The sequence below is a fragment of the Thyridium curvatum genome, assembly GCF_004353045.1.
Source record: "Thyridium curvatum strain D216 chromosome Unknown NODE_127_length_65013_cov_88.210970, whole genome shotgun sequence".
Classification (NCBI taxonomy): domain Eukaryota; kingdom Fungi; phylum Ascomycota; class Sordariomycetes; order Thyridiales; family Thyridiaceae; genus Thyridium; species Thyridium curvatum.
The window spans coordinates 27222-45585 of NW_022156882.1; the positions used below are offsets into that span (position 1 = coordinate 27222).

Consider the following 18364-nt stretch of genomic DNA (forward strand, 5'->3'; position numbering starts at 1 on the left):
GCTGTCATGACAACAGCCAGTATCAGGTCTGGACGAGACCGGTTGAGCGGTGTAATTCCACCGCTAATCTGAGTAGGAAAGACATCCCAGCTCTTCATTCAAGAATAGAAGAAGAAAAACAACTGTCTGGAAGAGATTTCAAGAGAGAAGGCTACAGCCTTCAGCTGTGTTGTTGGGTGGCTAATTGTTTGCGTGGCTCTCCGGCTTGAGCGAGGCGGTGCATGGCCGGATTAGCATCGGACCGCCCCGCCATTTGGGAAATCAAGTGCGGTGGGCGGGTCCAGCATTCGTCACTGCACATCGGCCCTGTCAGGCACCGCCGAAAGTGGCTGTTTCATATGAGGCGGAGCACCTCAACCACCACCGAACATCCAGCTGGCCAGCTTTTTGCGAGGTTGGGCGTCATAGCACACTAGATATCCGGCACTCATCCGGCACGCAGACTTTGCGACCGACATTCCGAGCTTCGAACCTTTCTGCGTGCTCTCTCTCACCCCTCTTTCCGCCCTCAAGACGACCTCGGCGTATCCCTACTCCATGAGAACTGGCCGCGGCCGACCTTCACGACATTGCGATTAGGCACCGAGGATGGTGAGTAGAGCTTCTACTGCCGTAGCTGTCCAACGGATGGCAGAGGCAGCTGCTAATGAAACTCTCCCCAGGGTATTACTCGGCGAGCCAAGGATAAGGCTGCTGGCCATGCCGGCGGCGTCGCCCGGTCTGGCGGCGCCGGAGCCAGCAAGCCCAAGAAGGCCACCTTCGACACGACCAAGAAGAAGGAGATCGGAGTATCAGATTTGACCTTGCTGAGCAAGGTCTCGAACGAAGCGATCAACGAGAACTTGAAAAAGAGATTCGAGGGCGCCGAAATCTACACCTACATCGGCCATGTGCTGGTGTCTGTCAATCCCTTCCGGGATCTCGGGATCTACACCGACCAGGTCCTGGACAGCTACCGAGGCAAGAACCGACTGGAGATGCCGCCGCATGTGTTCGCCATCGCCGAGTCGGCATACTACAACATGAAGGCGTACAAGGACAACCAGTGTGTGATTATCTCGGGCGAGTCCGGTGCCGGCAAGACCGAGGCCGCGAAGCGCATCATGCAGTACATCGCAAACGTGTCCGGAGGCGACACGGGCGACATCAAGCAAATAAAGGACATGGTGTTGGCCACAAACCCCCTGCTCGAGTCCTTCGGCAACGCCAAAACGCTGCGCAACAATAACTCGTCGCGTTTCGGCAAGTACTTGCAGATCCACTTTAACAGTGTGGGCGAGCCTGTTGGTGCCGACATCACCAACTATCTGCTGGAGAAAACGAGGGTCGTGGGCCAGATCACGAATGAGCGGAATTTCCACATCTTCTATCAGTTCACCAAGGGCGCATCCGAAAACTATCGCCAAATGTTTGGCGTGCAGAAGCCAGAGACGTATCTCTACACCAGCCGGTCCAAGTGCTTCAACGTCGATGGCATAGACGACGTCGCAGACTTGAAGGAAACGCTAGAGGCGATGAGGATCATCGGCCTGTCCCAGGCTGAGCAGGACAGCATCTTCCGCATGCTTGCAGCCATCTTGTGGACCGGTAACCTCGTCTTCCGGGAGGACGACAGCGGTTACGCGGCAGTATCGGATCAGTCTGTGGTTGACTTCCTCGCTTATCTCCTCGAAGTCGACTCCCAGGAGTTGATCAAGGCCATCACGATCCGCATCCTCACGCCGAGGAACGGTGAGGTTATCGAGTCGCCCGCCAACGTTGCCCAAGCGATGGCTACGCGGGATGCTCTGGCCAAAGCGATCTACAGCAATTTGTTTGACTGGATTGTGGAGCGCATTAACCAATCTCTGAAAGCACGGCAACAGGCGAGCAACACGATCGGTATCTTGGATATCTATGGCTTTGAGATTTTTGAGAAGAACAGCTTCGAGCAGCTCTGCATCAACTACGTCAATGAGAAACTGCAGCAGATCTTTATTCAGTTGACTCTCAAGACGGAGCAGGAGGAGTACGCGAGAGAACAGATCAAGTGGACGCCCATCTCATATTTTGACAACAAGATTGTCTGCGACTTGATTGAGTCTACACGACCGCCGGGCGTGTTCTCAGCCATGAAGGACGCCACCAAGACGGCCCATGCCGACCCAGCGGCTTGCGACCGAACTTTCATGCAGAGTATCAATGGCATGTCCAACCCGCACTTGACGCCTCGCCAAGGCAACTTCATCATCAAGCATTACGCTGGTGATGTGTCTTATACCGTGGACGGCATCACCGACAAGAACAAGGATCAGCTACTCAAGGGCTTGTTGAATTTGTTCCAGGTCAGCCAGAACCAGTTTGTTCACACTCTTTTCCCCCATCAGGTCGACCAAGACAACCGTAAACAACCCCCTTCGGCCGGAGACAGGATCCGTACGTCAGCGAATGCCCTCGTCGAAACCCTGATGAAGTGCCAGCCATCATATATCCGAACTATCAAACCCAACGAGAACAAGTCGCCCTCCGAGTATACCGTACCGAATGTCTTGCATCAGATCAAATATCTGGGTCTCCAGGAGAACGTACGTATCCGCCGTGCCGGTTTTGCTTACCGTCAATCCTTTGAGAAGTTTGTCGACCGCTTCTTTCTGCTCTCTCCCGCAACATCCTATGCCGGTGAATACACATGGGACGGCTCCTACGAGGCTGCTGTCAAACAGATCCTTAAGGACACGAGTATCCCCAAAGAAGAATGGCAGCTCGGTGTCACCAAGGCCTTTATCAAGTCTCCGGAGACTCTCTTCGCTCTGGAGCATATGCGAGACCGCTACTGGCACAACATGGCCACCCGTATCCAGCGCATGTGGCGCGCCTACCTAGCGTACCGCGCCGAATCTGCAACTCGTATTCAGAGGTTCTGGCGCAAGAAGCGGACTGGTGCCGAGTACATTCAGCTGCGGGACCAGGGACACAGAATCCTGCAGCAGCGCAAGGAAAGGAGACGCATGAGTATCCTGGGGTCTCGGCGTTTCCTGGGCGACTACCTCGGAATCAATGCTTCAACGGGACCCGGCTCCCAGATTCGAAACGCCATCGGTCTGGGCGGCAACGAGAGGGCGCTCTTCTCTTGTCGCGGTGAGATCTTGGAGGCAAAATTTGGCCGCTCGAGTAAGCCGAGCCCTAGGACTTTGATCGTCACCAACAGCAAGTTCTACATCGTTGCTCAGATGCACACTGGAGGACAATTCCACATCGCTGTGGAGCGCTCGATACCTCTAGGCGCCATCAAATTTATTGGCGCCTCGAGCGCCCGCGATGACTGGTTCTCCCTGGGTGTCGGCTCACCGCAGGAAGCCGATCCTCTTCTGAACTGCGTTCTCAAGACGGAGATGTTCACACAGATGCAGCGCGTGATGCCTGGCGGCTTCAACCTCAAGATCGGGGAGACGATCGAATATGCTAAGAAGCCCGGTAAGATGCAGATCGTCAAGGTCTTGAAGGACTCGCCCAGCCCACACGACTTCTACAAGAGCGGTGCAATCCACACACAGCCAGGCGAGCCTGCCACCTCGGTATCAAGGCCGACGCCCAAGGGCAAGCCGGTGCCGCCGCGCCCGATCACCAAGGGCAAACTCATCAAGCCTGGTGGTCCCAACGGCCGGCCCTCTCGCCTCACTGGTAACAGGGCAGTCAAGCCACGTCCTGGTGCTGCCTCTTCTCGCCCTGTCTCGCAGGCCGCCGCGCACGCCCAGCCTGCCGCTGCTGTTCAGCCTGCGGCGGCGGCTGCGGCGACGACTGTTCTGCCATCCCACGCGAGACAGCCATCAGCCTCGCGAGCGCCGCCGCCGCCGCCACCTATGGCTCCGGCCCAGCCTCCCAAGATCATGGCCAAGGTGCTCTACGACTTTGCCGGCCAGAGGGAGAACGAGATGTCCATCCATGCTGGCGACTTGATCGAGATTGTGCAGAAGGAAAACAATGGTAAGCCGACTCCCGAGTCCTTTTCTCTATTTACGGAGGGGAAATCTGTATCTAACGTTTGTTCAGGTTGGTGGCTCGCCAAGAGCGGCCGTCAACAGGCCTGGGTCCCGGCGGCCTACGTCGAGGAGCAGGCGCCCGCGCCGGCCCCGCGACCGGCCCCGCCCCCGCCGCCGGCGGGCAAGGCTAAGCCCCCGCAGCCGCCGATGAAGAGGCCCGCCGGGGGCAGGAAGCCCGGCGGTGCTGCGGCGGCATTGCAGCCGCGCGACTCGGGCATGAGCCTCAACGGGGCCGCGAGCGGCTCCGACGGCAGCCGGAGCAACACGCCCACCCCGGGGCTGGCTGGGAACCTGGCCGAGGCGCTGCTGGCGAGGAAGAACGCTATGCAGAAGAAGGCGGATGACGATGACTGGTAGAGATGCCTGCCTGCAGGCACAGCGAGCACGCGCATGCAAATTTTTGGCCTTGGATGGTGGTGGTGGTGGTGGTGGTGATACCGGCTTATAGACTGGAAAAGGGTTGGGGACAAGGAAGAGAGGTTATGGGGTAGCATGCATGCATGATTGACGGATGGATGGGCGGATGAAATGATGGTCTGACGCCCGCACATTAAAGTGAAGTCTATGTTGATGAGCGAGCACTGAAATGTCTGTGTGTGTGCGTTTGCGTGTATGTGGTTCTGCCTGTTTTTTTCACGTTAGATAGACGTTTGATGTTTTACGAGAATGACGGGAGGTTGTTTGCTGCAAGCCTTTGACACCATGCTAGTCAAAAGGATCTCTTTCTCTTCTTTTTCCCCCTTCCAGGAACATATCGAACTGTCTGGCTGTGTTGAGAAGAGTTATGGGCGAGAGAATAGCTGGACATGTTTGTCGCAAGTGGGCCTTGCCAGACGGGTTTTCATCTCGCCCAAACTAGATATAGATATTATCAGAGGCAGCGAAACAAAAGTGACAGAATATTGCTTATTACTTATTATATGGGTGGTATCTATCATCGCGATCATTACAATTACCGGGACTTTAGCCATGCATACTCCCACTTCCTCTCCCTTTTCAAAAGTCCGATCTTCCATCATCCATCCCCCCAGTCATCAACTCTCCCCGTCCCGCTCACGGACTTTTCTCCTCCTCAGCAGCTCCGCCAGCGGCACGTCGTCGTCATCGTTGTAGTTGTTGCTCCTGCCGCTACTACTACGGTTGTTAGACCCGAGCTTGTGCGCCACGTCGGTGCCCATAGTCCGCAGGCAGGGCACGTCGGCAGCCGCGTCGGCGTCCTCGTCGACGCCGTAGTCCCGCAGGCGGTCCCCGTCGGCGTTGGTCCACCCGGGCTCCCCGTCCATGCCCTCCTCCTCCTCCTGGATGTCGCCATCGTCGTCGTAGCGGTCGTCGTAGCGGTCGTAGTGCCCCTCGGGGAAGTCCTCGTCCTCCTCGAGCTCGGCCACGATGCCCGACCGGTCGCCGATGTGGTCCCACCGCCGCTGGCGCGCCGCGAACGCGGCCTTCTCCTCCTCGGGCGTGGTCGTGGTCGTCGCGTCGCGGTCGTAGTAGCCGCCGCCGCCGCCGCCGCCCTGCCGCGTCGCGGCCGCGGCGCCGGGCCACCCGCCCGTGCGGGCGCGGCGGAGCTTCTCCGGGTCGGGCGGGGGCCAGAGGCCCTCGCGGTCGTTGAAGCCGTTCTCCTCCCAGTCCCAGCCGGGACCCCTGCCGCCCGGGGAGATGCGCGGGCCGCCGGCGAAGGGCCAGAGCCAGAGCAGCGCGTTGGGGGTGCCCATGGCCTGGGCCATGTTGGCGAAGAAGCCGACGTCGTAGGGGAACTCGACGCGCTCGAGCTCGGCGCCGGCGCCGGCGCCTCCGTCCTGGGGGTCCCACCAGGAGCCGCTGCTCGAGTCGCCGCTGCTCGAGGACGAGTAGCGGTCGAGGACGGCCTCGTGGCGCTCGATCTCCCACCCCTCGATCATGGTGGTGTTGAGGACCCAGGCGCGGCCCGTGGTGAAGAGCATGATGGCGAGGGCGAGGCAGACGGCGCTGCAGACGAGGCCCAGGACGGTGAGGTGGATGAGCTGCGGCAGGGTCGGGCCCAGGTAGGCGGGCAGGTGGCGGCTGGCCCAGAGGGCGGCGAAGCGGGCGTAGAGGTGGGATGCCAGCGTCCAGAGGGAGAGGTTGGTGAAGGCGAGAAAGCGCAGGAAGTGCGGGAAGGTCTGCATGGAGACGCAGTTGCCCGTCCAGGGGCAGTGGTGGTCCATCTTGGGGATGCAGCGGCCGCAGTGGCGGCAGTGGTGGGCGCGCGGGGGCTTGGGGGCGCGGCACTTCTTGCAGTAGCGGGCGGCCGAGGCGGCTGCCGCTGCGACGGAGGACTTGCTGGCGCCGCCCGACTTTCTCTCCGCGGTGGTGTTGCTGCTGTTGTTGACTGAGCTTTCGGGGGCAGAGGACGGGAGAGGAGGGTAGCGGCCCGGGTCGACGGTGCAGGCCTTGAAGTAGGTCCACCACAGGCAGAGGAGGAGGGAGTTGAAGGCGACGAACTCGCGCGGGGTCAGGGGGCCCGGGGCGAGGTCCTCTGCGACGTGGAAGAGCCATTGGGAGCTGTACCCGAGGAAGGCTATGAGCATGCAGACGGCGGGGACGGCGAGGATCTGGAGGCCGCGGGTAGCTGGGCCTGTCTGGATGGGTGCCATGATGGCTCCATGGGACAGGGCAGCGGGATGAGGTGACTGTGCGTTTAAGAGAAGGGAATAGAATGGGAAGAGAAGGGCGCAAAGGGCGGCGAGCAAAGGTGTGTGTGTGTAAGAGGAGATATGGATGGGCCCCCCGGTGAGCAGAATGTCCCCCTTCAGCCCTCTTATTATGCGGAGGTGTCAGCTACTACTGTACAAGCTCCAAGCAAAACATTTAAACCTTGTCGGCAGCAGCATGCATATCTGCGCTGTAGCTCTCGATCGGGACAGATAAAGACAAATAAAGTAGTGATCGATGGAGACTGGACGGGCCCCAGCCCTGAATGCCGTGATCGACGGGGACGCTGGGCTTGCTGGGTACTGGGTTGTTGGGAAGCCTCCAGCTGCTGCTGCAGGAAGCTCGTGTGCGTGTCACAGCGTGTGTAATGGACCGGTCTAGAACGCCCGTTATGTCGGGCGTTTTCTCCTAGAGTGCAGGGGTGTCTCTGGCCTACAAAAGTTGACAGGGCCTTCGAGCTGGACACGAGCAGATGGAGAGAGAGAGAAGTAGAGAGAATCGAGGAAGCGTGGTAGGTAGGTGTAGGTACCTAAGCTCCTCCTTGGTGAGTACCTAGCTCAGTTTGTCGAGTTTGTCGCTTCATGCAATCAACGGTTGGGAAGAGGTTTTCCTGAAAACGGATCGCCGTCCACTCTCGGTCCAAAAAGAAAGACGGAATTGCACCCTGCAGCAAGGACGCGGGAGCTAAGAAAGGGGAGAAAAGCTGAGGGCGCGCTGTCTCGCTGTTTCAGACACATCTCCAGCAGCTGGGAGCGCCGGGCCGGAGTGGAGACAGCTTCTACGGTTAGCCGTCCAGCGACCGTTTAGGGCAGTTCGATCACGTCCCCAACGATTGTCAGCTTTAATTACAGCGGGTATGGATCTTAACTAGTTAGGCTGCCAGGCTGCCAGGCTGCCAAGTACCTAGGTACTCTTAGCCTTCCCCTGTGAGGCATGGTCTGGTTGCGTAATACGGACATGCATAGGTACAGAGTACTTGTACTTGTACTCTCGTCACGTATTGTCGATCCTACCTAGGGAGGCTGCTGATCAGCATCTCCATCTGCTAACGACACCGGCTTGGCAAATACGAGACCAAAGACAACCTCCAGTTTCCCTATCGTCTCCCTATCGTCTCGTCTTCGCATGCGACATCGTCCGCTTTGCGCTCTCTAGAGGGGAAGAAGCAACGGGCCAAAGTGGTGGTCATGTTCCATCCCTCCCTTGGCAGCTGTCTGTCGTTCGCACTCTGAGCCTCGACACGGGCTGTCCACATGCGCTTCCCCATCATCGCCGTCGCCGTCGCCGTCGCCGCCGTCTGGAGCTGCGCACACCATGGGTCCTGACAGGGGTGGAGCCCATCTCATGGCGCTCTGGTAAGACACCATCAGATGTGCGAGAACAGAAGTTCAAAGGCGCCTGTTTGACTGATTGAACGAACCATGTCGTGAAGTGCCGTGTCTTCATTCATTTGGCTCTCATACTCCCTCGAGAAACACTCCCTGGACGGTCAGTCTTCTCCAGCTGAATTCCATCCACATGGAGAATGAGACACTCACTGAGACTGACTGCACCTCTAGAGAAAATCCGGCTTTCTTCCTTTTCTATCCTCTTCGTCTCTAGCATCATCACCTTTGGTCTGAGCTTCTTTTCCGGCTGGTTACCTGGCGCTACCGGCCGGTTCGGTAAGTTCCGGACTCTGCCCCCTACGGTCCCTGCCCGTGCTCATGGCTTCGCACAACTGACCGTCCAAAGACGACGATATCGGGCCGCTCAAGGTCACCCATGTGAACCATCCACCCAGGCCCCGCCGTTACTTCCTGCCCGCCCTCGTGGCATGTGTTGTTGCCAGGGTTGAGCTCTTCAAATGGGTCGAGTATGATCTTCAATGCTCCAAACCTGCCCTCGAGGTAGGTAGCATTGCTGGAGCGGGATTGATCGCAACCATTGGCCCCCTCATGGCTAATGCTCGATAGTGTCTTCTACCTCTGGCCCTGCTCTCCATCGAGTTTGTCCGGCATGTCTCGCCCAAGGCCGAGGCGGATAACGAGGATGACATGGCCAACACCGTCTTTGACGACGTCACGGCATGGTTCTTGAGCTCCAAGTCGATGCTGGTGCTGAGTATTTCCCTCCCTACATATGGCGCCTATCTGGCCTTGCAGCCCAGCGCCAGGTCGACTGTGTTCTGCTCAGCCGCGGATCCCAAGGTCTTGGTCGTCTTCTCGCAATGGATCAGCCTCGGACTCGACTCGGCCATCTTGATCCTGGCCTGGCGCATTCTGGCCTGGACTCGCACCACCCGGAGTCGTGTGAAGACCCTCAGCTACGTCTTGCATCTGAGCGCCGTCGGGGTGGGTTTCATTGTCTTGCTCACGAAGCTCACAAAGACCGCGTCCATGGCCAGCAGTGCAGCACTGGCGATCAAGGGCATAGATTCCCTCTACGTGTTTGATATTGTCGTCGACAGCTTTGTCTTTTCCGCTCTCTTGATTTCGGGCAGCCTCTTCCTCTGTGACTCGACACCGCTGAACCTGACTTGCCTGATCACCTGTGTTGGCGGCCTCTTTGCTGCCGTGCATGGCGTGCTCCAGGTTGGAAGCTTCACATCCATGTCGGCTTTTAAAGCCTGGTTCCCGCTCCTCATGCTCTGTCTGGGCTTTTCCATGTTTCTATTTCACACCAATCAACGCTCCATCTTCTTCATCCGGAGATCATTTCTCGTGCTCTTTCTCTTCCTTCTCATCGTCGGTAGCGGGATTTACAGTTTCTTAGCAAGCAAAATCATCCGCGAGCACGCACTACACAAGCTCATATATGACAGGAGGATTGGGCAGGATCGATGGCTACGCCACGCGAGTATATCGTCCTCGCTGCGCGTTGCTGCTCAGGAATACAAAGAGAGAAATGATGGACGCGAGCCGCCGAAAGGCTTCGACGCCTGGTATCAATTCACCACCGATCGTCAGTCTGTCATCATCGATCACTTTGAGCAGACGAGGCAAGACTTGCTGCCATTCTGGGGCATGAAGCCCTCGGACCTGCGAGACAGCGTCAGGGCCTTATCGACAGAGCCAGAGATGGCCATCGTGACAGTCAAGGACAAGGCGGTGTCTCACAGCCTCCCACCCGAGAGCCCTCACAAGCAAGCCGTCGAAGAGCTCGTAGGGATGGTCAAGACTTTCGTGCAACACTTGCCGGACATGGAATTCGCCGTCAACCTCGACGAGAGCCCACGAGTTCTCACCCCGTGGGCCGACTTGCAACAGCTGATCAACAAGGGCAAGCCGGGAAAGCTCAGCCTCCTGGCACAGCGATCGCTGGAGCAGGTTGCTGACGGGGTGTCGCTCCGGCGAGACGCACCCGGACCAACAGCCCTCGATGCGCACCACAGACCTCATCTTTCTCCCCGTGACTTTCGGCAAATGAACGCCATCACTTGCCCTCCAGGCTCAGAGGCCAGGTCTGGTACATACTGGGATATCCGGGACTTGTGTGTCACCTGCCTAGCGCCTCACTCGCGGGAGCAATTTCTCGCCAACTGGGACCTGTCGACCCGGCTATGCCACCAGCCAGATATCCTAAAACTACACGACTTCTACCTTACCTCACCCGCCTCGCCGCCATGGCAGGATCTCAGGCCCGTGTTTAGCCGGTCAAAGACCGATGCGTTCAGCGATGTTCTGATACCGCTGCCGCGGGCCGGCGAGGAGAAAATGGAGGAGGATGCGGGGAAATCTCTGGAGATGAAGAAGGACAGTCTGACCTGGCGAGGCAAGATGGAGCAGAGCAACCCGAGCCACTCGCTCCTACGGGCTGGCCACCAGACGCGGCTCGTCCACATGGTCAACAACGCCACGTCGTCGGAGAAGACGCTGATCCTCCTGCCCTCGGCCTCCAACGGGGACATCTGGACCTACGAGCGCACCCGGACCGCCGAGCTCAACAAGGTGCTCCCCTTCGACGTCGGCTTCAGCGACTGCGCCGCCGGCTCCGCATGCGACGAGTTGGGCGGCGCGGCGCCGCCCGCCGACCCGCTCGACAGCCGGTACGTGCTGCTCACGGACACGGCGCGGGGCCCGCCGCGCCGGACGCTCGCGGCGCTGCGGTCGACGAGCGTGCCCTTCGTGGCCTCGGTCTTCCGCGAGTGGTACTCGGAGCGCCTGGCGCCGTGGCTGCACTACGTGCCCGTCGACGTGCGGCTGCACGCGCTGCACGGCACGCTGGCCTACTTTGCGGGCCTGTCGGGCCGGGGCGCGGTCAACGGGCGGGACCCGCGGTGGGACGCGGCCGCGGCGGACGCGAGCTGGATCGCGGAGCAGGGGCGGCGGTGGGCGGGGCGGGCTCTGCGGAGGGAGGACGCCGAGATTTACCTCTTCCGCCTGCTGTTGGAGTGGGGGAGGCTTGTGAGCGACCAGAGGGAGGGGATGGTGTTCCGGGTTGGGGATAAGAAGGAGAAGGAGAAGACGTGATGGGTTGTTGTGACTGTGAGAGTGCAACTTGTATAGAGGGTCAAATTTGGTAATATAGACAGGGCTTTTGGTATTTTGAAAAACCAGCATAATCCAAAGAATGTTTAGACATGAGCAAGCATCGCCCACTGCAAGTGCCAAGCGCACACTCCGAATGCCGTCGCTGCGCTACACGTCTTTCCACTGCGCATGCCCCGCCCAAGCAATGGCCCGCGTTTGTATCTGCATGCTCTCCAGCACCCTCTCCTTGATCCTCTCGTCCTCGATGTCCTGGCCCATGAACCCGCCGTGCGTCGCCCTGAAGTCGTACGCCTTGAGGACGGACCACATCCGGAAGACCTCGTCGCCGGACAGCGGGATCGAGTTGGGGATGCTCCACATGAAGGCGAAGGTGTTCATGCCCGCGGGCCGCCCGCGCGGCCGGCCCAGCGCGTCCGCGGCCCAGCCCCCCGTGCCGGCGGGCGTGGTCAGCAGCGTGTCGGCGACGAGCAGCCGGCCCGAGGGGGTCAGGAGCACCATGCTCCCCGGGAAGTGGCCGCCGAGCTTGACGAGCCGGCAGCCCGTGCCCTCGACCTCGCGCTCCGTCTCGCCCGGTGCGAGCAAGACGGTGCGGCCGGTGGGAGCCGGCGCCTGCGCCCAGCGGCGGTAGTCCTCGGCCGCGAGGTAGACGGGGCAGCCGCCGAAGGCGCGAGACCACTCGGCGTGCGAGGAGTAGAAGTGCGGGTGCGAGACGGCGATGGCGGCGAGCCCGCCCAGCGCGTTGATCGCGTCGACGGTGCGGCCGTCGACGAGCGTGACGCAGTCCCAGAGGACGTTGCCGCCGGCGGGCGTGCGCACGAGGACGGCGCGCTGGCCGATGGCGAACTTGGGCGCCGTGACGACGAAGGTGATCTCGCCGCCGCCCGAGGAGGCCAGGGGGACGAGCTCGTTGGCGTGCGTGGCGCGGAGGTCGCGCATCGTGGTGAAGGACTGGCCCGCGGGGGGCACGAACTGCCGCGGGTCGTCGCAGATGGGGCACGTCGGGACGAGGGCGCGGTCCGCGGTCGGGAACTGGGTGCCGCAGGTGACGCAGACGAGGTTGGCGTCCGTGGCGGAGGGGTCGTAGGGAGAGGGAGAGGGAGAGGAAGAGGTCATGATGGGCAGTTTGGCCGGAGGGCTGAAGGGAGGAGGGTTTGCTTATACGAGGGTGTAAGTTGAAGGTCTGACTTGTACACTTTGCTTTGTGTACGGAATTTACGAATGTGATGGACGAGGCCGGAGGTGAGGTTCGAGCGAGCTCTATGCTCAGTGTGCCTGAGCATGCACCATATCAGGAGAGTAGGAGGAGATCACACATGAGACAAGAGTCACAGGACAGAGGGGGAATCTATATATTGGATGCAATGACGATGGTGCGGGGAAAGAAAGATGCTTTCCAAAAGAGCTTCCCCGCATCTCAAGTGCTTGCTTATGCACTCAGTCACTTAAACAGCTCCGTCTCGTCTTGATCAAAAGGAAGCTTGATTGAACGTCTAACTACTGTAAGAACTTCCTCCCCTCATCCTATTCATCCAAGTGCTTGGATGCGCCTTATTCTGTGCAGGTTGTTCTGACAACCAGTAGTGAGAAGTGTTTGAAGAGTTTCTAAGTCTGGGCATAATATCTTACACCCTACTTAATAGCTTATATTATCTTTTCTTTAGTTTTACTTAAGACTAGTCTTTATTTTTACCACTCTTTTATCTAAACTAAAAATCTTCAACTATTACGCTGCTACTACAGTTCGGCGCTCCTCAGCTCAACGCTATTCACAGCCGTCTTTCTCTTAACCAGAACAAACTCCCATATATGAGAAAATGGGTAAGGGGACGAAGACCGGCTCCCGTCACTGGTCAGCGATCCGGGGCACATCGCTTTAACCATGATAACAATCGATCCAGTCCTACATGCAAACAGTCCTTTAGCTCCCGATGCGCGAATAAGGGTCATGCTGAAAGGTGTTCCATAAACGTGTGACCTCGTCGTGACACCCAATCAGCCTGCATCCATTCCGCGTGTGGTGCCACTATTGATGATGGGGCTGAACTGTGTGTTCTTGCCCTAACTAGGCCGTCGCCCCATCTCCAGTTCCCTGCTGTACATATTTCTCCCCATTGATAGATTCATAAAGATCTGGCAGAACGAGGCTGATCATAGGGCCCAACAGGGCCAGCTCAAACTGGTTTCGGGTGATGGCAGACTCGATCAACTGGCGACGCACGCTTGTCGATTGAAGGGCGGAAGATCCATTATCAGAGTGTTTAGAGATGAACACTTCTTTATAGGCATCTCGTGCGACAACTGGGCCTGAGAGGTTGTCGTGGAACATCCACGGAAACACACAGAGCGAGGGTAAGGGAACAGTGTTTCCAGGAAAGTCGATAATTCCTGTGATGTTGAATTCGTCATCGACCTGCGAAAAGTACCCGATTAGTTCCTCATTATGTTACAGTTCAACTCTAACATACCAGGATATTCTGCACCGTCAAGTCATTGTGACCAATGACGAATGGCCCATTGTCAAACTCAGGAATAATGATTTTCGGAGCCAGGCGGGCAAGTGCCTTATAATCGGCAATCATCTGCGGGCTATGCTTGTGTCCAGGTCCAGTGGTCTCCTGTGTTAGATTAAGGACCGAGATCGAAGAGTAAAAGTCGGTAATACTGCGATACGGGCCTCTATAGTGGGGATCCAGGCTGTGGAACGCTGTCGTCCGTTCTTCCGGCTGCGACGTATAGGTTGGGTCACAATATTGAACTACTGTGAAGTTCCCCTCTGGGTCCTCTCGTAAAGAACCAATCGACTCAAACCGGTGGCTAGCTGGAGTCCAATATATTTTAGCTGTCTGGGTAGCAATGCCCAAGGGTAGACATTCTTACCTAACTCGATAATAATATCCGTCAGTTGTTCATGTATTTTCCTGGCCGCGCTAAGCTGCACAGGCGCCAGGTCGTCGTCGTCCGAGTCGTCGTCCGAGTCGTCGTCGAATGTCGGCAAGTCGTGACCCGGTAGCTTTTCCATCAGAATATATGAGGTCCCGAAGGTATTGCCGCTATCAGATGCCGCCGCATAGTCATATACCGATGGTACTGGGATGCTACTGTGCTTTTTGAGATATCGGAGAACCGCCGCGTATGACAAAGTCGCCTCCTCTGGCTCGAAACAGTTATCAGGGCGCGGGATTCTCGCCAGCCAGACTTTACCATCCTGGAAGACCAGCTCCTGGATAATATTGAAACCTAGGCCGTGTATTAGACACTATTCGATGACCGGTTGATTGTATCGTGTGATACTGACCTCCAACCGTATGGCCTCCCAACGAACAGGAGCCTCCGCCCTCGATGTCAGAGGCGATACGGCAGAGCTCCTCGAGTTTAAGCTGGTCAATGAACGCGTGAATATCTGAGTCTTCGCTATCGTGGGAAGACATCTTTTCTTCAGAGGAGGTGTGGTGATGCTGTAGTGTCAGGTGAAGTTCGCAAGCGCACGCCAGCGGTAGTTGGAAGGGGGGTAGGAAGAGGTGGATGTACGGAGTAAGACGTGTGTTGCTGTCGACACTTCCGTTTTCTGAATGGTCGGCCTCCCTCCGCCAGGCCGCCCTCTCCGCCAATCAGAACCCGGTGCAACGGGCCCGACGTTTGTCCCTATAACCCCGGAGGGCGCTAGGTAGTTCCCTGTACGCACCTGGCTGTCGGCACGTTGTAATAGGGCATATCGCTCTCCAGCGGCAGATGGAGTGACAGCCCCTTGACCGATCATTCTGCACACTGGGCTGGCCCATTGTCAAACTCCAAGAGAGATAGATCTTGGGAGGCGCGGAAATGAGTTGGACTAGAATTTGGTGATGAGCAGAGAGGATACCCTCTGAAAACAGCTCCTACCACTTTGAGTGAAGCACATCTGGTGTCTATTCTTCTGACTCCCTGTCACTGTCTCCCTCATCAAATGGCATAAGCCCACCACCACGACCCGTCGTCTCAGCCAATTGCCCCTCCAAGCTCGCGATCTCCGCCTCCATCAGAGCTGGGTCGGCGCAAGTCTTCGCCTTGTCGAAATCAATGAGGACAACCTGCCCATCCTGGCGTATGACGAAGTTATACTTGTTACAGTCCCCATGTACATACCCCAGCGCATGGAAGCGCCGCAAGGCCGCCTCGCAGATCTCCAGATCGGCTGGCTCGGCATCCCGTCCGTCCGGAACTTTCTCCAGAAGGAATCCGATGACCCTGCCTGCCTCGTGGATATGCCCGAGGAATTTGGGAGCGATGCCCCGGCCCTCAAGGACCTGGTACATGCGGGTTTCGGCTTCCATGTATTGGATCTCCCAGTGGAAGCGCGCCATCTTGGCAATCATTCTTTCTGGTGCAGAATCCGCCTTCCATTTGCATTCCTGAGTCAACAGAGCGAGATACTCGGTGCGTTCGATGTCAAGATGGTCGATCATCCGCGGATGCCAGATCGTTTCCACACTGGGCAAATCGGCCGACGACAGCGTCGCGTCCAGTTGACGGGACGAGGGATTGCGAGTGATACACGCTGACTTCCAAGTATCTTCTTGGTAGGGGAGAGGAGGGAGAATATTCTGGAAATCAAGGGGCATGTCATCCAACGACTCGGCGTCGAGGGCCCCGGCCTTGATGGTGATGTACTTGACGCTTCGGTTGGCTAGGATGCGAAAGTAGCAGTCGCTTCTGCCATTCGTGGAGACTTCCATGGAAATCAGACGAGGCGGCTCCATAGTCGACGGCATCTCGATATGAGGACAGTCAATTTCGCTGCAATCAAGTCGAAAGAGAATTTGAAGAATTGAGTGATGGCGGTCAGGAGTTTATCTGCACGTGCCCCGGCGATGCAAACACTTAAGCGCCGACAACGCGACTAGGAGGGCGATCTGAAGCGCGTCTAGGACTTCACCTTCGAGATTCGAAGCATCTTAGGAGGATTCATGTTCGTGGGCGAATATTACACAAACTCCTCAGATGGCAAAAATGAGCAGCATAGATGTTCTTGCGGACGTTGAGAAACATGCTGACGCGATCCTTCGAGTATGTTCGTATCATCAACGAGACTTTGACCTCGTCGTAGTCCATTCGCACCCACATGATATGCACCTCGTTCAGAGGTCTCTTCAGGCAGCTTTCGAGACGTTGCCGACCGCTGAGCTCGGGATCTTGGGTCGTCTACCCGCAGAACTCATGTCCATGGTCCTCCGCGAGCTCGACATTCGTTCTTTCTTCTCCTTCCGTCAAGTCAATCGGTGAGCTCGCGTCCTATCAACCGGACTCTGGGAATATAAACTGGTCTCCAAGCATGGGTTGGAGGGCCTGCAAGGTCTATTGCGCGCCGAGCTTGCTCACTGCTTCACTATCGATGACCTCTATCGGCCTCTCATAACGGATAAATGCACGACCTGTAGGGCTTTTGGAGGGCTCTTGTTCCTCTTCACCGCGGAGAGATGTTGTTTCGATTGCCTCCAGTCTTCGGCCCACTACTGCGTCCTCCCTCCATCTGCTTTTGCCAAACTTGTACATATATCTCCAAGTCGACTCGAGCGCCTATCGGGACCAAGTTTACGGACCGTGCCTGGCATCTATAACATGATGGAAAGGCCAGCGAGACGACCAAAGTATCTGATATTTGAAGAGAAGGCCACACAAACGCTGCTTGCCATCAGGGCCATTAGAGAAGACTCGATTCAAAACTTGAGAAGCCGGAGAGAGCAATCAGACCAACGCTTTATGACAGCTACGGCATATCCGTACTACAGCTTGGAGAATGCCAAACTCGAGCGTGGTGTCAGCTGCAAAGGCTGCCAAGTTCGTCTGGAACTTCTCCACGGTGATTCGGCCGATCGAGATCAAGTTTTTTCGACACGGGGCTTCTTGTCTCATTTCTCACGATGTGTGGAAACACAGCATCTCTGGGCTGAGAGCAAAGGGGGAACGCGAACTGTCAATGAGCCAGAGTTCACTCGCCGCTGTGGCTTTTTCAGCCAGCTAGGTTCTGACGGGCGCCCTGCATAACACTTTAGAACGTGTTCTATCCAGGTTGCCCTCATGACGCACAGAATGTACCTATGCTATACTCTGACCGTACCCACTCGTCCACTGGTACAAAGGCACCCTTGGGCTGTTGTTAGCCCGCAATGGACGGCCGCTCCGTCGCCGCAAGCGGGCCGGCGACGCAATCTCATAATATATGCTTCGCTTTGTACAATATTGTACAACTTATCTTGTAACGAGCTGCCGAATGTTCTCTCTAGGTCCCGGACTTTTTGACCTCTTGACCATAGTTCAGCCTGTAGCTGATGAGTCAACTCGTCTGGATGTCTGTATGCGTAAGTTTATAGGGCCGGATGTGCAAGCTATCCTTAGAGAACGCCACACCTACTCAATAACAGACACAACCAAATTATAATAATACACAGTCCCTTAGCGATGAGCAATCCATCCTGCAAGCCACGACAATATACCTTGAGGCCACTGCCGAGAGGTCGTTTCGAATGCGTACAAAATGGCCTGTCCTCCTGCTCTCTCGAGTCCGTCTCTCGCACTCATCCACATCAAGACTCTCGAGCACATCCTTCATCAAGACTCCCAAACCTATTCTCTATCAAACAACCCGACACATCTGTGCGCGCACACATTCACGCAAAACCAACCTACACGCCCAAGGCTGAAGAGATGCCGACCTTCCTCATTCCCATGGTACCCAATCATATCTATATTTTTTTTTTAAAAAAAATAAGTAACTCTTAATCTATCTATTAAATATAAGTTGATTTATATAATGAACATAATATACTTAAAAGAGATATTATAAATATAATATCTATTAGGCGGCTTTAGGGATGGAGGTGTGGCCGAGAAGTGGGTTAAGCCACAACTAGTAGTTTACTTCTCTAAAGATCAAAGCCCTTAGAATAAGTCCACAAAGATCTCAATTGGCGGTAAACCATTCTACAATCCTACCTAGGTACTCACTAGCAAGCTGTAGTGTCGGAAATGATATTGATTTCCCTTCCCGCCGTTTGTGGTTTGACAGCCTTGACAGCCTTGACAGCCTTGACAGTTGAAGAAACCCCAACAATATCGCGGTGCCATGTCGATGGAGTGTCTGTCACTCACACCTTATTACAAGTACAAGTACTTTGGTCGGGAGTGCGACGCTAAAACGCCCCCTGTCACACGCGCCACCCTAGCGTC

The 18364-nt window shown here is 56.8% G+C and overlaps 6 protein-coding genes across 6 annotated transcripts; 2 read left to right on the top strand and 4 right to left on the bottom strand.

Annotated features, from left to right (window-relative positions):
• Nucleotides 1-588: 588 nt before the first annotated feature.
• E0L32_011960 (uncharacterized protein) lies at nucleotides 589-4376 on the top strand (the record flags this gene model as incomplete). Its single annotated transcript, XM_031134747.1, has 3 exons — nucleotides 589-591; nucleotides 663-3963; nucleotides 4030-4376. 3 exons carry the CDS (start codon nucleotides 589-591, stop codon nucleotides 4374-4376), a joined length of 3651 nt encoding a protein of 1216 aa, XP_030999670.1.
• A 677-nt stretch (nucleotides 4377-5053) lies between these two features.
• Nucleotides 5054-6631, bottom strand: E0L32_011961 (uncharacterized protein; the record flags this gene model as incomplete). The annotated part of the gene is made up of 1 exon (XM_031134748.1): nucleotides 5054-6631. The coding sequence occupies one exon, from the start codon at nucleotides 6629-6631 to the stop codon at nucleotides 5054-5056; it is 1578 nt and encodes a 525-aa protein (XP_030999671.1).
• A 1372-nt stretch (nucleotides 6632-8003) lies between these two features.
• Nucleotides 8004-11140, top strand: E0L32_011962 (uncharacterized protein; the record flags this gene model as incomplete). The annotated part of the gene is made up of 5 exons (XM_031134749.1): nucleotides 8004-8044; nucleotides 8122-8177; nucleotides 8249-8353; nucleotides 8424-8578; nucleotides 8645-11140. 5 exons carry the CDS (start codon nucleotides 8004-8006, stop codon nucleotides 11138-11140), a joined length of 2853 nt encoding a protein of 950 aa, XP_030999672.1.
• A 168-nt stretch (nucleotides 11141-11308) lies between these two features.
• Nucleotides 11309-12274, bottom strand: E0L32_011963 (uncharacterized protein; the record flags this gene model as incomplete). Its single annotated transcript, XM_031134750.1, has 1 exon — nucleotides 11309-12274. The coding sequence occupies one exon, from the start codon at nucleotides 12272-12274 to the stop codon at nucleotides 11309-11311; it is 966 nt and encodes a 321-aa protein (XP_030999673.1).
• A 949-nt stretch (nucleotides 12275-13223) lies between these two features.
• E0L32_011964 (uncharacterized protein) lies at nucleotides 13224-14918 on the bottom strand (the record flags this gene model as incomplete). The annotated part of the gene is made up of 5 exons (XM_031134751.1): nucleotides 13224-13571; nucleotides 13627-13979; nucleotides 14039-14398; nucleotides 14457-14616; nucleotides 14844-14918. The coding sequence occupies 5 exons, from the start codon at nucleotides 14916-14918 to the stop codon at nucleotides 13224-13226; spliced, it is 1296 nt and encodes a 431-aa protein (XP_030999674.1).
• A 148-nt stretch (nucleotides 14919-15066) lies between these two features.
• Nucleotides 15067-15897, bottom strand: E0L32_011965 (uncharacterized protein; the record flags this gene model as incomplete). The annotated part of the gene is made up of 1 exon (XM_031134752.1): nucleotides 15067-15897. The coding sequence occupies one exon, from the start codon at nucleotides 15895-15897 to the stop codon at nucleotides 15067-15069; it is 831 nt and encodes a 276-aa protein (XP_030999675.1).
• Nucleotides 15898-18364: the final 2467 nt, after the last annotated feature.